The 18,514-nt window shown below is 34.6% G+C and overlaps 1 protein-coding gene across 3 annotated transcripts in view; it reads right to left on the reverse strand.

The window, feature by feature from the left end:
- The window catches only part of CACNA2D1 (calcium channel, voltage-dependent, alpha 2/delta subunit 1), a 421,901-nt gene that overhangs the window by 73,277 nt on the left and 330,110 nt on the right, over nucleotides 1-18,514 (reverse strand). For all 3 annotated transcript variants that reach the window (XM_010580942.1, XM_010580943.1, XM_010580941.1), the window contains exons 11-12: nucleotides 13,061-13,219; nucleotides 7,911-8,015 (exon numbers count right to left, since the gene is read on the reverse strand). In XM_010580942.1, the coding sequence (XP_010579244.1) occupies nucleotides 7,911-8,015; nucleotides 13,061-13,219 (264 nt within the window). The remainder of the gene's footprint in view (nucleotides 1-7,910; nucleotides 8,016-13,060; nucleotides 13,220-18,514) is intronic.

Raw genomic sequence — 18,514 nt, forward strand, 5'->3', positions numbered from 1 at the left:
AAGTGGACAAATTCTGCAGTTTCTTCCCAGAAAGCTGAGCTTTTATACCAGTGTTGTAAAGCTAACTTCTGGAAAACTCTAGACTCAGTGAATTCACAAATGTGAGAATCATGACTATATAAAAGGTAATTTTATAGAAAAGCATCTCTTAGTTTTCATAATCATACCCCGCCCCGGTGTCCAGTTTTGCTTCCCTATCTGCAGAAACCAATTCTTAACTTTTACATTTTCTCTACTCTTATGTTTTTAAACGAATAGGATTTGTGAATCTCTCTTATGTGGCAATTATAGCATAACAACTTATATATTGTCTCTCTATAGCTGCACTCATTACAGTCAGTTCTTATTTACTTATGGCACTTCCTTCAATAAACACCAGAAGCATAGAAAAATTTATAACTTTAAGTATATAGGTTCATGAAGATAAAAGAATATGATGTGAGACATGATTCCTGAATATCTTGTAGTGGGTTAGGAAAATTTCTTATTCTAGAAGATGCCAAGAACAGTTAGATTTATTTCTGAATTTTAAGGAGGAATTAACTGAAAATCAAGAAGAAGGAAGATCTTTTGAGTGAAAGATCAAGAAGTCATTTATATTTCGAGGAAAGGAAGGTGTGACAGCAGTAAAACAAGGATAAAGAGGCAGGCTTCAACAAACTCAGAGAACGAGCTAGCTGAGTATTGTGGGAAGATAATCTAAAGAATAAAGTATTACAAGAAAACTGGTAATTCATGAAGACGAGTACATTAAACATACAAGAAGAAACTGCCTAATGCAATGTAAGATTAAAAATACTTAGAAAATCAAACACAGAAGCTGAAAATGAAGATTACCTATAAAAAGCAGCAGTTAGGGAAAAAAAGATTCAGAGCGAAGCAAAAACCAAATATGGTTCAATAACATAATGCAGTTCCAAAAAGGCAAGTTATATTCTATGACGTATTTAGCTAAGTGCTGCATGAAAAAAAAGTCATAGAAAATACTCTGTTCTCTTGATACCCCTTCAGTTTCTCTAACTGTTCAAGAGTGTATTTTAAGAAAGGTTGAGATAACATGCCATTATACACAATAGGGGTAATTATAAAGAATGAAAAGAATTTAAGATACAACTTAGGAGAATTCGAAAGAAATTAGTTTGTTTAGTTGAAAAGACAAAAATTAAAAAGTTGCTTGAGGGTGGCAACATAAAAATGGTTTCCTAAAATGTAAGAGAAAATTATGACAAGAATTAATTGTTCTCTGTAATGAATGTAAAATGAAAAGAAAAACCCTCTAAGCTTATTTTGCCTTAAGGAAATTTAGGGAAAGCTTTCTAAACAGGTAGGTATTGAAACAGAAGAATGTAAATACCTACGGAAGCTATGGAATAGGATACGTTAAAGAAGAGGTTACATAAACATCATCAGGCATGGCCTAGGCACTGAACTGCTCATTTCAGAAAGTCCCAGTCCTCCAATTTTTGAGTTACAGAAGAATACAACCAACTCACATGGCATTTCACTGAAATCCCAAATTCTTAAGAATGAATGCACAGTTAATACATTGTGAGACTGAGACAGGATGAATTTTCTGACGTCTAACCTCAACCAGTTATGCCATATGTAGCATTTTGTTTGTATAAATAACTAAAATGAAGTCTGACTCTCTTGCTTTCATCCCAAAACAAACATAATGTGCTTTCTACATTAAGTGATATCCTATCCTTTTTGCCTTGATTAATCATTTTATGCCATCTGCAGCATCAACCTCTATGTGATACCTTGAATCAATCACTATTAATGTAGTGGTTTGGAACTGAAGATCAACAAAAATAGAAGTATCAAATAGCCCCCTCCATGCCAAATCTGAAGGAAACAAGCTTCTACTTGGGTTTTATGTAACAGATACGCATGATTCTAACATGACCGATAAGGTTACTTTTCAACAAAGCTATATTAAAACTTTCATTAGCCTCCTGCAGTTCTCAACACCACCACATGGATTTTTATCTTGCACAGTAGAACAGCAGATAAACATGCCACGGGGCAACCTAGACAGATTCATGCTCATAATGAAAACGCAGCCTAAAGAGAAACTCAGTATCAACACGTACATGTGTGTGTGTACACATGCATGAAAAGGCTTTTCTGCATGCAGATCTTTTTCCTAAAATAAACCCTCCTCTGCCCCGCTGCACTTTCTGCTGCACCTCCTAAGTCTGCAGCAATCTTGCCCAGTAAACTCATGTACATATATAGAACAGCACAAGGCATGTGACGGCTGAATGGAAAAGTAGGTAGAAAAGGGAGAAGAAATACAATGGATATGAATTCTTTATTGAAGCCTTTAAGAAAAACCTTAGAGGTGATGTTTTATAATCTAAAGGTAAAGGTCGGTGAAAGACAGTGTGAGAAAGGCTGTGGCAGTCTGCTGTAATCCAACAGCACTGCCAGGGCATGGACACACAGTAGCAGTACGTCAGCTTAGGAGATGATTGCTGGAAGGACTATATATAGACATTTTTGAAAAAGAGTATCCTAAAAATCACTGTACTCTGATCCCTAGTGGGGGAATAGGGCTTCAGACACCATCAGGTAACTGTGGTTCAAAATTTAGGTTTATGGGGAAAAACATGTGCCTAATATCACACTGGAGAAAAAAAAATGGACAAAAAGTATGTTATTGCATGGATTTACACACTTATGACCTTACATAACTTAGTATTGTGCATCTTGACTATTACTGAAACATATTTGGATAATGAGTGTCACAGGAGGAAGACTGCTGATATGGAGTGTTTAAATTAATTAATGTAGTGGCATTAATCTATGTTAGGAACCCAGAAGCTGGGACAGTGGATATGTTGCAAGCCCTTCATTAATAAGTGGAGCTAAGAAAGAGGCAAACCATAGATAATTTGCCTTAAGAGTAAGGTATTTCTTCAGTGAGCACTCTTATAACATGGGTTCCACTTTTACTTTGAAAGAAAAAGGAATTGATTGTGGAATTTGTAAGTACTGACCCAAGTTTCACCCAGAATATTTTAGCTTTACCAGTTGTGCATGTCACAGTACATACGATAAATTAAATTTAACAGCTGGAAGATGACACACTCTTAAGACAGAAGTGATTAGGGAAGGAGCCAGGGAGCCAGTTTAACCAGCTAGCTGGAGATTTCTTCTACATGGGATTTCCTGCATCACTACTCCAAGAAAATTCACAGCACAGGGGAACTATCAGGAGGAATGAGAAATACCTCAGCATCTGGTTGTCTAAAGATCACAGAAGGCTAATGTAGAGAAGGCCAGAGAACAATCTACAATCCAGAAAGCTTAAAAAAATGGCTTAAGTTTTATCTATCAAACTATGCCACATGCCATTCAGATATAAACCAGAATTTTGCTCAGTTCAACCCTTAACTTAATTACTTTATGTTATATCCTGTGTCACAAGCCTATCACCCACTCAGAAATGCAAGAACTGTTGGGGTACACTTTGAGAGCTGTTAAGCTCTATTTGAAGCTGATATTAGTGTTGAGAAAGATGCTGTTTCTATTTTTGGCTCTATAAGTAACTCTAGATTACATTCATTCCATCTGACACCTGATGAGAATCCCACGGCAACCCCAAGTGGAAATGTCATGGGCTTTTTCAATGGTCATTTGCACTCAGGACTAACACTTTCAGGCTTGTTTAGAATGATTCATACATCATTGCCTAGATTAACAGTTTTCTTTTTAGTTTTACTGACTTGCAGTTGTGCAATAATGGACTCAGACCAATGAAGAAAATGGTTCCCTCCTTTGGTAATGACAGTAGGAGGTATTTTTGTTTTAGAGGAAAGTTCTGCAAGTGCTTTCTCATAGATATTTCATTTTATCATTCTATTGACACGCTGAATGTGTCCCATTTGGAAGAAGTCACTGCCAGTCGTAAGCGTCCCACTGGATTTACAGCAAGCTGGAGCCTTCTCCCATAGGACCTCTATCACTGTAGCAGTTCTGTGGCCACCACATACAGGGATCTTTAATGGAACTGAGTTGTTGGAAAATTTCTCTGCATACCATTTCCTCTCAAATGATATTGTCAGAAAAATCTACACAAAATGATGTTGTATTAATCACGACAGATGATTCTGTGGGAATGAGACATGAGACCCAACTTATGGTTCTCCTCCTACCTGAGGGATCAGATCAACCCTACCTGTGTGGGTCAGATCAAGCCACCTGACCCCCACAAACCTCCATCATGTTAGGAAACTTCAAACAACTGAAAATGCATGAGGTATGTTTAAGGTCTTTCCCCACTCATGTAAGTTGAGCAATCCTTCAAAACACAGATTTTAGGGTGCACAATTTGCCCCAAAAAGCTGAAGTTAGTTTTCTATTTTCAACGTGAATTCAAAATTCTCAGGATGAAGAATGCCTACTGGGCCTACTTTTCAATTAAATTTATATTGCTATCTTCAGTGAAGCCATCTGTAGTATGAGTGCAAATAAAATGAAAATTTACCACCCTCATTCCTGAAATTTAGCACGTGTGTGGTATTTCACACATTTAATGTGAGTGCCCCAAATGTCACTGTAAAGGTAAACACGCCAGTTTTTAAATATCAGGCACAGCATGTAGTTGCAATCTGTGACAATAAAATCTGGCTTTATAAAGGGAAGAAGGCATGCAAAGGTGAAACACAATTGTGATTTTTCCACTTCAAGCGGATGAAAAATAGGAATGTTCCTCCTCAAAACTGTGTTACATAAGTTTTATAATAAACCTCATATTCATACTGTAAACGATTTGTAAAGACAGAAAATTATTTTAAATATATCTGTATGCTGTTTCAAAGAGATTAAACCCCCTAATTTAACAGTACAATTTTCCAGCCTCTAGATTCTAGGCTGCTCTTTTAGTAGTTTCCAATTGTTTATTGTATTCTTTCAGTTCTTAACTTGAAGGTTGCCCTAAGGGCACTGCAAACAAGTGTACTAAGTCATGTCACCTGATGGGCCAGAAGTTATTGAAGCTTCTTTCATGCCAAGGAATTACAAAGTAACTGACATGAAGAAAAAAATACTTTCAGAGCTGAAGCAATTTTACATCAGGAAGATGAAAACAAGGATTAATAGATTTGAATGAATAGTCTTTTGTTCATACGGGAGAAAAAAAAGTAAGTTTACAACACAGTGTACCTAAGATGGGAAGTGACTGACAGTTATATAAGACAATAAAGATTCATCTTTTATATACTGTACAGAAAACACAAGGAAAAGTGTTCAAACAAATGCAGAGCAGGCAAGACATCAGCTGATACATATTTACACTATGAACTGCTACTATGGTAAAACAGAAAAGTTTTTAACACCTTACTCATATTGAATAGTCTCTCTACAAATGATAATTATAAGATTGGTCTTACATTCAATGGGCTATTTGTGAAATAAATTATAAATTAACTGCAATAAAGACAACAGAATCTAGATGCACATATCTTTAAATATCTCATCATTTACTATATGAAAGCAGCCTACTATGCAATCTAACAAGGTAACACTATGTTTGTGACTATGCCTTCACAAAATTAAAAGTATATGTGTATTTTTCATGTTAGAATGTGTCTGTCAATTATGTTATTATGCTCCACTGGATTAAGATTAACATTAAATTACCCAGAGAGGTAACAAGAGAGCCCACATGTCATTGTTCTGGAATCAAGTGTAGTCTTACTAAGGAGAGCATGACCACAAGCATATTTTGTATTAGTCTTGTTTTTAAAAATACTAGAATGTTATGAAAGATTGTCAGGGGTGTTTCATTATGATTCCTAAAAATGAATTTACTGGTTCAATCTCATCAGAATTTTTTCAACCATAAATTTCCCTTCAACATCACAAGGTTTTTTACTGATTGAAAACTACAAGGAGAAAGCAAATGGTTCTTCAAATTATACCTGCAAAAACTTTCTTAGTATTTCTTATATTTCCAATGTCACCTTGGAGAAAACCAGTAATGGGTGGCATCTAGCAACACAGTACTTTATTAGATAAGTAACAAAATGTAAGTGCTTACTAAGATTTGAACATGTAGATACATAGAACTTAATCAAGTATAGGAAATTTGCCTTGCATTGCATCTGTGCTGCATTTAATTATACAAGAAAATATACTTAAATAATCAGAAATCCATACAGTGACCATTATCATGATTATACATTTGTTATATACAATAAAACCCCCAAACCCTCATTCATTAGAGGGAACAAGAAAGTGAGAGTGTATTGTATTATATATAATAGCATATATAAAATCAACCCAACCACTGGAATTGCAAAATTAAAGTATTAAAGGATGAAGTAAAATAACCATTTTAAATTAGTAAATCCTACATTTCATTTGTTATACTTCACAGAATAATTGATTGTCAGGCATGATGTGAATAAGACCACAAATCTCAGCACTGCAAATCTGTTTTGTTGTTTGGACTGGATATTTCACTATACTTTCCTCCTAACGTGGCAAATTATATGGGAAACAATAAGAAATGAATCATACATCTTCTGCCTTATGCACATATTTCCTTTAGCTGACGGCTTTTGTTGTAACACAATAAAAGCTACCAAGTCCAAATTTGAAGAGGAATCTCTGCATATATTTTCAGAATACAGCCGTGTGTCACACGATGAGTTGCTATGATTTCAGTTCTTCCTCCTAATTGTCAGTTTAAAAAGTACTTTCAGCTCAGACACAAATATTAACTAAACCCCACCATATCATTCTGTGTGAAACACTATCATAAAGCAGACACAAAATGATTATACAAGGTCACTGAGGGAATCACTGTTCGAGATGGAAATTGTGTCATGCATTTCTAGTTTTCCTTTTGAAGGGATTAATTCAAATATATGAGGATTTCCAACAAAATACTTCCACTGCTTTATACAAAAGCATCCATGGCAACTGCTAAAGTGTATTGGTGAATTGTGATCTAACTTCTAGCTGCTTTTTTTGAAAACAAAACAAAACACAAAAAAACAGGTATAGGCACATGCGCAAGCACTAGAAAAAGTAAATTCTTAGTTGCAGTGTGAATCCAGCTCATATTTAGCTTTTGTTTAGAAAGTGATTAATCTTCTAAATATAGTGATTTGCACTGAAATGTAGTAGAAGACAATTTACAAATCTGCTTTATTTCTCACACACACACACACACACACACACTTTCATGCGTTTTTACATCTATAAGTATCCAAAAGCCAGACCAGAAGTTAGATTAGAATCAAAATTTAAACCCCAAACCAGCACAGCTAATAATCCAATCTAATCTGAACAATACAATTTATCCCATGATTCTCATGTCAAACCCATAATTCTGGTTGAACCACAGTTCAAATTTCATCAATAGAAAGCCATCCCACTCCTGGCTAAGAAATTCAAACGTATAATTAGCCTCACTGGGAAAAAAAACACTGGGGTTTGTTCCAGCCCAAATCTATTCAGATTCAGATTCTAACCTTGAGATCTGGTTTTGCCTTTGTCTGATGAACAACAAAAACATACAGAAAATATTCACAGTGACGAAATACAGATATATCTCATACCATTTAACTAGCTGTGTTTCCACTTGATAATGCAAGGATTATGCTAATACAAGAAAAATGTCAATAAAAAGTTTAATTCTTTATGGCTTATGGTATACCTCTGTACTGCTTGACACCAATGAGTCACAAGGTGTAAAATAGTAAATATATTTTATGGTGTTTTTTTAAGAAATGTTATAGATAGAGAAAGCTTTAAGTGCCCTAAGGTTCAATACTAATATGTTTTTTAAAAGTACTATATACACATACCAAAAACGTTTTCACTTCCATATTTAAATGTTCCTCTTTGTGCTGTTGTATTTTATGTAGTAAAATCTTTCATATATCACTTACTTTTTTGTCTTCGTTATATTTATGGAAAATTTCTTGTGCTCTTTCTTCACCACCATCCGTAAACAACATAATAATCTTATTGCAGTTAGCTCTAGAGACACTGTGCTGTAGGAGATACAAAGAGAAGCTTTTTTGTATTTCAGGCTATACGGAAAAACAACTGCTAGGTTTGACGGCTTTCATATCAACATGCTTACTACTATAACACGGTAATGGCAAAACTTCCAAAGTCTTTCAGGATTTAATTTAATACTCCCTTCTAAATGAAAAATAAAATAAAATAAATAAAATAAAATAAAATAAACCAAAACCAAAACAAAACCATTTTTCTGTTCCATGAGACTTAAATATTTTTGGATCTAGCCCAACACAGAAGAATGGGGATCTGGTGGTTCCTCTCACCTCCACCAACACAAGGAAAGCTCTTTAGCTCGTACCCATCACATCAACCCCACAGCACTCCTGTACAGATGTTCTGCATGAGACTTGTACAGTGAGGGCCTCTAAACATTTTTTCTCCTTTCTTTTCTCATCCTTACTTTTTTTCTTATCCTTACTGTCCTTATGGAAATTTGGGAAGGATGACTCTCTTATGAATTACTGAATATTCTTTTTTTTTTTCTGCTGGACTCCTACTCACAAAAACTATCAAGCTCACTGACCACTGAAATGAATACTCTGATAATTTAGGCATCCTACAGGTACATCTAAAAAAATCTACCTTATAAACTTAGAAATATTTTTGCATTTGCTATTTTTGTGACATTTCCTTAAAATAAGCTCCACCCTTCACTTCTTTAATTCTTTCCTGTTTTGTTTTTTTTTGTTGTTTGGTTTTTTTTAACACACTGAAATGAATAGCTAACTTCTAGAAAAGTATTTTAGAATCAGGTTTGTATAATATATTGCAGCCAAGATATGGCTGCCTAGAGTATTAAGATATCTCAATCACCTACTTTTCTAATTAGACTGCAACTCAGAGGTGAAGAACTGAGCATGTTCCATTATTTCTGGAGAGCAAGCCTGGAACAGAGAGAACTGAGAAGCCCCTTTGACTCCTAATTCAGCAAAGTAACTAGTAAAGCCACTGAGAAAAATGCAGTGTGTTGTGAAAAGGAATAAAAACATTGTTCCACAGCCAGAACAATGAAAAGGTGAATAGGAATTTTGGCTCCTAATGAAAAGAGCCAAAGGCTCCTCCTTTGGCATTCATCTTCTTTCCTTATTCCCTAAAAGTTAAGAATCTAGTCTAAGCAAATTGTTCATGAATTTTATAGCCAGTGGTCCTTGTTCTCTGTGTTGCATACAAATGGTCCTTGTCAGACACATCTTGGTACTTCTGAGTAGTTGGATGTGACAGAGTAAAACCCTTAAAGATTCACTAAAATAAATTCCTCTTCCACAAGCCTGAATTTTGCTATATGAATTTACTATAAAGTCAGGAAAATAAATAGGAGAGTCATCCTTACAAAGAACCCAGTTCTTCCTTGCTTTAGTCTTTTTGACTGGATAGTGACTAATTTTCACATGGCTGGTCAGATGAGATGATCCCACTCCCCTTTTTCATCCTACTCCCTGATCTGATTCCTTGTTCTTTTGTAATAAAGAGACTGAAACACCAAAGCCAGCCCACAAACATCAGCCGATAATCGCCAGTATTGCAGCTCCACGGTTCCACAATGCTCCCAGAAAACTAAAATACGAAAACTTTGTTTGCCATCACTATATTAACAGATGAATAATTATTCCTCAGAAATGATTTGTACTGGTAGTTCATACTCAGTGAATAACTACTTACTCAATAATTTGAAAAAAACAAGTCCAAAGATTTTCTTACATGTAACAACACATAAAAACTACTTGAAATCAATATATTCTCTCCAATCTCATCAGCACAGTGTTTCATTTGGAATTAAATAATTTATGATCATTTTTTGCTTGTGAAATATAACCTACAAGATACTGCTTTGGGCTGCAATCTTTTCGATATTAAAAAAGTAATAAAAGTAGAGTTGGATACTTCATAAATAAAGAAACTCACCTACATTTACAGTGATTTAATATATGGGCCAAAATAAAATCAGAGAGAAACCAAAGAGATGACAAGGAAGGGGACCAAAGCCTGATCATATAAAACTCTTTTATTGATTTTGAAATGAGCACTATTATGGGCAATATGAACTCGAGCTAGTCTTTGTTTTAACTGACTAAATCAGGATTTTTCTAATGGCTTACTTAGTATATGCTTATACAGTATCAGAAAAATGCAGTGTTTTCTCTTTATCTCCTAGTACTTACAGAAGGACACTTACTTACGCTACACTGTTTAGACACTAAAGTCATGTCATGGAAAAAAATTCCAAGATTTTAGCCTCCAAACAATATTGGAAATCTGAACATGAATAAGCTCAAATCATCCTGATGAATGAACTTAACACATCAGTCTCTTACAAGGGATCAAGAGGAAGGTGGAATTGCCTTTACAACACATCTCCTCCCCCCCACCCCGCCTTTGCACAAAGATGGAGAGATACTGGCTCAGGAAGCGAATATAAGTGATTTTGCAAAACTGATGCAGTAATTTCATCATTTTTCTGAACAGATTGCCTCAGCAGTCCAATGGATGTCTCTGCCCTCCCAGCACAGACCACAGCTGAAGAGGAATGTGTTGCCTATACAGCAGCTTCCCCGGGACAAAAACTGGCTTCTTGGCTTAAAACACAGAAGAATACAAGTTGGAACTGAGTCTGCGTATTAATTTTTTTAGCTCTCTCTTGCACTTGATAAAGGCCTTTTCTTTTCTTCTTTCAAACAAGCAGGCAAGACATGATCCATTTTATACTGTGCCTAAAATTGCTTTTGGTTTATAAAAGTTTCACATCTCTAAAATTAACTCATTAAGTAGCAGGTCAGGATTATACGTAGTGACATGACACTTCAGGAATGCATTTTTTATTATGAGTTTCATGTCGCTGAAGAAGGAAAAGGTACACCAAACCAAAAATCAACTACTCAGATCAAGAAGAGATGATTTCAAGGTAATTTTTTTGACAAATTGTAGCTATTATAGTATGGGGGAAAAAAGCTCCTAAATTGCTGAAGCGGAAGTATTATTATTTTCAAAGAAATAGCAAGTTAATATAACAGTAAATAATGGAAAAATACTGCATAAAAATGATGGAATCCAGATTATTGATAATCACTTGTATTAGTATGTTGAAAAAACCTGAAGTGTATATTTCCATCTAGCAACATATCAGTAAGTTTTTCATGGCACAAGTGAAATATTACTTCGGTGTTCAGGAAAATTGTTTGAAATAACTGTCATCCAGAAACAGTACCCACAAAATTATTACGAAAATTTGAGCTGTTAAAAAATATTCCATTTCCATGGTCCTTAAAGCAATTGGACTGTTTGAATTCATAAATATGCAACCGGAAACTATCCCCAAGCATATTTTTTTTAATTTGTTTAAGCTTGTATTATATTATCATATTATATTGTCTTGTCACCAAAGTCCAGTGCTAATTCCATCACCAGCCCTTTTTCTCTTCCTGTCGGATGGATTTGCCAATATCTGAAGAGGATGACTGTATTTCTATAACCTAGTTCAATCTCTTCATTTCCCTTGATATACATATCCACAATGTCCAGCCATAATTTACAGGCTTGCAGAGATTATGTGAGGCTAATCACACCTCTGTTTCCACTTACAAGAGAGAAGGTCCCACTATGAGACAGATGTCCATTATTTTTTTAAGCAATTTTTTTAGTCCTACAAACTAGTCCACTTTGAAGCTTCCTCTGTGTTCAGGTCGTCTTAATACTGCCTGTACACAAAGTACGTATCTGGTGCTACACCAAATGTACTACATAATGTTAAGCAAATACAAGTACTGTGAGGAACAAGCTGTGTTTGGCAAAATTACTTGTGTCTTCCTGGCTCCCTCTGCACGAGATAAATGAAGAAAAAGGGGAGATGCCTTTCAGCCTAGTCTGAAAAAGTCCAACAGCTTTTAAAATCCTGTTTGCAGTTTTATACAACCATCAGCAGAGGGCACCCAATCATCTCCCCATCAAACCCCTCTGCTCACCTACATAGCGATCTGCTGAGAAAACACCCTTGAAAACATTGTATTTTCTTTTCCTCCATCAAAATTTACAAAGGTTAGAAATTTTTCAACCAGTTCTAGCCCTAAGCTGCATATACAATGGCAGGAAAGGGCCCTGAAGTCCAGAATCCAGCAGATTAAGGGAAAATGATTAAAGATTTTTACACTGGGAGACATCACTGGTATATTAAAAAAAAAGTAATAAAAAGAATACACTTCATATTTGTTAAGCTAGATCCTTAACACTGTAAATTGGTATAGCTTTATTTACACTAAGGTAAAGATCAAATATGCAGTCTTTATGAAGGTGAAAAGTAGAATTTTTTTTTTAAAAAGCAACACAAACTATCAAAACTAATTACTAATAAAACCCCAACACTTGTGGCAAATAGGAAACATTACTACTCAGAAGGCTAGTGCTTGGGTGCAAGTTAGAAAGTACAATGTAATTAAAACATGGAAACTGCATTTAATTTTTGAGGAAAACATTCTTTTTATACATCAGAAGGAGAAAGGAATTAGAATACTCTCAGGTGTCTAATACTCCTCTATTAACTAAGTAATTTGCTCCCCTCTGTCCTACTCAAGCCATGGTCAACTATTTATGACTTCTAATAAGTTAAGAAATTGTAGGTTAACTAAACATTGCTAGGAGATACTGTGGTAATATTGAAATAACAACACTGTTATTTACTACATTTACACTGTTATTTAATACAGCCTTCCATTTTAAAATTACCTGCAAATCAATCACTACCACAGCTATATGCCAACTGAGAATCACGTGTTAAATGAAAAACTAGCTGAATGAATGAAGTAAAAAAAGTACAGCACATTGAAAACCAAATTTATTCATGAATCTTAGCAATCTGCTGGGGGATCTGCAAAGAAAAAACATATTGTCAGGATAAATATACTTGCTAAATAAAGGTTTGCACTTCTGTCACTTAGTTACACAATGGAAGAGCGTGCAGTGGCTATCTGAAAATTCAAGTTCTCCGTCTTCACTTTACAGCAGAGATGAATTTCATACTTACATTTAGCAGCTGTTCAAAAGCATAGCTAAAGCCTTTTTTGTAATCTGTAATTCCTTTAGCAGAGATTTTATAGACAGCTTCTTTCAGCTTCTTCTTGTTCCTCACATTAGCTTGGACAAGATGATTAAAGCAACTGACGTTCTGAGCATTATTGTTAAACTGTAAAATAAATAGAAATAGTATTAAAGACAGTTCATCTCTTCTAGGTACTGTAGCAGTAAAGGCTAATGTTTTCTTGATCCAAGAGATAAAGCATGTCACACCTGGATTTTCATTTCCACTACATTGAGAATGTCCAGCAGTGTCTACAGATTTCAAAACTGGGCAATAAATATATTTTTAAAAAAGGTATTTGGTGCTTTACTCTTTGCTGCAATCCAAAAAACTCTATTACAGTGGAAAAATTCCCACAAATCTTTTTTCAAGCTCATATAATGAAATCAACCTAAGAAATGCAGAGTTAGGGAAATAAAAACCATGGGGAAATACTTATTTTACTTTTTTTAATCACGGAAAAATATTGGTTACATTATCAGGGGACTTCCATATTGCACATATTAGTCTGCTTTTTTACAGTGAAACTTGCAGACCATTATCAATTAGTAAATATACCTTATAGAAAAAAATACACTCTTGGGAAAAAGGAAGGACCTGAGAGTATAGCTGTTAATAGCAGGATATTGTTAATAATAATACAAATGTGTGTATTGAAAACACACATATTTGTGCTCTCTTACCCACATATCCGTAAGGACTGCTCTCTGAAAAATTCATTTATATGAGGTTCCAACATTATTTAAAAACATATATAGAAATTTTTTTATGTGCAAAATGCTGTCTGCACAAGTAGAAAACAGTTTATGATCTTTTTAAAATTTGTCTCTGTATAAATATACATACATACATGTATAAGTACAAATATATATATATATCTCCCAGTAGAGAGGGATGCAGAAATGCGTCTCACTTTTTAGCTACCTCTATATCTATCTATCTAAAGTCAAAGATGAGATTTCTCTTAAAACATGCTGAAGCATGTACGATTCTGACTGTAGTCTTGAATGAAAGTGCATATTACTGCACATAATCCATGTTTAACTCTATTTGAATGAAAATCTTTTCACTACAACACAGTGAAACCCTATCTGAATGAAAAACTCCTTTTAACTACAACACTGTGATTTTTGTTTAAGATACTCTTGACTAATATTACTAAAATATTGTCTTGGCCAATTTTTAAACTCTTTTATCTATCCAGAATTCTTGTATGAGATTTTTTTCTTACTGGCAAATAAGATGTCCAAAAAACTCCATAAAACTCCATCTCATTAAAGACACGAAAATCCAGACCTCTTGATTTACATTTCAGGTGATAACAGATTATTACGCCTCTTCCCGATTAAGGGTCTTCAGTGAAAGTCAATGTAAATATAAGCGTAATTTTATGCTGTCCACCTGGTGCAAAGCCTTAAAATAACTTAAAAATCAGGCCTTGTTGGCTTAAGTCTCAGTACTGCTAATTAGTTCAATAGTACTGTATAGAAGATAAGGTAAATAAGGTCACAGATTTCAATAACTGCTCAGACTACTTACACGTCTAAAAGAAATGACTAAATACAGGGCACAAAGTAGAAGTGAGAACTGCTATCAACAGCAAACATGAACTTGCGCTGTAACGGTAGGACATTTACGATGAACAGGACTTAAAAGGATGAAGGGATTGATAATATCAAACCATTTTTAATAATGCATAATAATTCAATTCAAGTCAATAGGGTACTTAGGAGGTATGCAGAATTTTCCATGACCTGGAATCAGATGCATACAGATGCATTCTCCTTGCTCTTAGGACCAACCAAAATATGAACTACCAGTAATTTTTATCAAACATCCACTTTCATCAATGAGAATTCTGCTATTGAATTAGTAGGAGCAAATGTGTAACAGAAAATACAGTATTGCTTATGGCAGAGATGACTGACAGAGAAAGGCATCATCCTCAGCAGAAGGCTTAGCCTAATTTGTTAGAGGTCCTTCCTGAAAATAGCCACAGAGCTGCAACTGTGGGGTTTTTGGCTGTAAATGAGCAAATCCAGGCACTATCAAGAGAGTGTTTGCTATGCTGGATTATTACGGTTCCACATGTAGTTTCTTATTCTCACAAAAAGGATGTGTCAAAGTGCCCCACAAACTAGAGACTTTAAAGCAGGAATTTGTCTGCCTCATCTTCTAATATTATTGTAGCACAAGCCACTCCTGCATGTATGTAGAACCTAAAGAAGAAAGCCTACTATTTTGATTTTGAGCATTAAGTAGTTCACAACTAACCTAATACCTTGTCATCTTCATATTGTATTAATTTTTCTACGGAGCTTATTTTTCTCATTTCTCATGAGTTAATACTGTCTTTTGGTGAGATACTGATATTTTCATGGTATAGTTGCTGTTTTCCTGAGGACTGTATTAGCTAACAAATTGTACTGATTCTTGCTAGGCAGAATACATTATGAGAATACCTATATAAGAATCTTCATATATATTTCTAACTAATAAGGACAGTTATTACTCTGTCCCAATTTTTAAGCTCTGGTCCCCGGGTGATGAAAATCTGTGGGAGCAAGTTATTCTCAAATGACTTCATGCAAAGTTTCTGTCCCCCTTTCTATCAATATGCACTTCCCAATGTGTCACAAAGGGACAACTGTTTCCAAACACATGCAAAAGCATGAACAAGTGCTTTAACTTTGAAAAACGCAATGTTATATTTGACCAGGTATTCTACAGAAGAGTCAGCTGTATATAATAATATGACAAAGGTTGCTTCCTTATTTTTGTAATATTCTAATTATCGAGGCTTTATTTTTCACAATACCACAACTATAAATATAGTATCATGTATATAAAGTATTTACAGTAACAAAAGTATGAAAACAGGATGAGATAATGAAGATTAAAAATATTTTCCAGTTCTCCCAGTGTCACAATGCAAACTTCACCTTTAAAATAAATGAACACATGGAATTGGATTATATATAAACAAATTTTCAGCTTGAATATTCCTTTGGTGTATGCCATATTTCCCAGAAAAGAGTATTTTGGTATGATCAACCCTCCACTGTGATTAAAATATAAGACATCCAGCTGAACCCCTACATTTCCATTGTGTGATTTTAAAGCCATTTTCTTTTCTAAAAGTTCTTTCCCCAGAGTCAAACAACTCATGGTCATTCATTTTCCCATTTCCCCTCAATATCATGTGATGATTTTTATTTGCTGTTCTTAAGCAGCATGTTTTGCTGCTTGAGCAAAACCATGAGATGATCACACAACTGTAATCAATTCACTTTAATGCAAAACACTGACACACTCAATGATGCTTCTTCTAGAAGTTTCTTACAGAAGTAACCAATAAATCACCAGATGATTATTAGGTACATCAGCCACGTGGGACTGAAAACAGTATTGTGCTGCGGAATTATTTCAGCTTGTCTTGACCTAACTTTGTAGGCATGATGGGAAAATTACTGATGTAAAATAATTTTAAAAAGGCAAGGTCTGAAAATTAATTCTAGTTGTGAGATGGGATGAAAGTACAGACCCTGTACTTGGAAAGTAGAAGAAAGACACTATCTGGCAGGTAGCTCTGCTCTACAAAGGCCAATTTCATCTGAAAAACTAGTATGAAAACATTGCTCTGCTTCATCAGTGATATTATATGCAAATTATTTAATGAGCTAATATAAAAGTAACCATAAGTTCAATCTTATGGTCAGTGCATGCCTTGTCTTGGGCTATAGCGAACAGCGGTTTAGGTGTTCAACTGAAAATTTAGTGACAAGTGAAAATTCCTCCCTGAAATGCCACTAACATTAAACTGCAAATCCAAATTGCTTGCTAGCAGTCCTTCAAATGTATCAGGGTAATTATTTCTAAGAAGGTCAGGTATCTAGCATATGGATCAGTAATTACAGATACAAAAATGACATTTTAAAAATTGTCAGGAATACTGGCTCAAACTGTTTAAGCAGTTAACAAGTAAACTGTACTGTACTATACTTACACATGATGTAAACTGAACAAAGTATCAAGGTCAAATCATCTGCATCTATAGATTGACAAATGCTGATGTAAAATGAAGGAGAGAAATAACACATTTGTAGAATAGAGAGTTACCATCAACCAAAGCCTGCAAATGCTGTAATTTAATGAAGAAAATATATAAGCCAGCTGTTTTCAAATACATCAATCAATGTTAATGTTAACATCGGTCAACAAAACAGATGAGAAGAGTTTTTGATTAGATAAAGGAATCAGTAGATGGAACAACAATCCTCCAAAATGAACATTTACCTGTTTGCTAGGAGGTGAAGGCAAGTCTGAAGGTTGAAATGTGACCAATAAAAACATCCAAAGGGGGGAACAAAATTCAGGGCTACATTTAATTAATTTGAACCACAGTAAAATACTGAAGTAACTGAAGTATTTCAAGTGTAAAAGCCTTCAGATTGCCCTTAAAACTGGCTTTTCATAACACTAAAATAACTTTGCTCTTTAACCAGTTGACCACGTGACAAATACCAGGACCACTCATAACTTTTAATTAGCCAAACCGAGCCAGCTTTCAGTTACACTCATCTGAAATATAATGGCAATAGTGGCATTATAATTTTTCACACATTAAGATACCAAAAGCCAAAATACCTGCAATAAGCCTTCAATGATTACTGGTCACATTACCTGTCTCCTAAGTACCACAGTAATGCTTATTTAAGTTTGGATGATTTCTTGAAAACCAGTTAACAATATACTCAATCACTTTTTATTGAAGTAGAAGAAAGAACATGCAAGATTTCAAACACCAATTGCCACTTCAGACAGTCCATGTTCTTACAAAATCAAATCCTATCAAAGGTGTCAAATTACACTAATTACAATCCGTATTTTATTGAATAAAATACTCTCAATGTATCTATATGAAATATGTCAGTTGGGTATTTATCAGACTGGCATTTCCCCCTAATTATTGCAGTAAAGATAAACATATGTCACAAAAATGCCATTGTGGTAAAAAGAAAATAAATGGAATTCGTGTACAATGCCGTGGGCTCAGTGAGTCACTTACAAAACAATAGATGACATTTGGAGGCAACCCATTCAATTGTTAAAATCTAAAGCCACCCTACACAGTATGTCACCACCAGTGACAGCTTCTACTTTTTCAACTATATAAAAAGCTTATTCCTTATCTAAGCTAAAATAAGAAGGGCTTGCAGCAAAACCCTTGGAAATCATGGAAAACAGGATAAGCTCAGCTTTTTATTTTAAAGTATCATAAAGTATTAATTCAATTAAATTTGTAATTATATAGCAAAGTATAGGATCTAGATATGTTTTTCACTAGATTATTCCTCACTACCCAATTTATTTATATCCTTTTGCAGTCTCTGCCTTTGG

This window comes from Haliaeetus leucocephalus, unplaced genomic scaffold (genome assembly GCF_000737465.1).
Source record: "Haliaeetus leucocephalus isolate CR32 unplaced genomic scaffold, Haliaeetus_leucocephalus-4.0 Scaffold751, whole genome shotgun sequence".
Taxonomy (NCBI): domain Eukaryota; kingdom Metazoa; phylum Chordata; class Aves; order Accipitriformes; family Accipitridae; genus Haliaeetus; species Haliaeetus leucocephalus.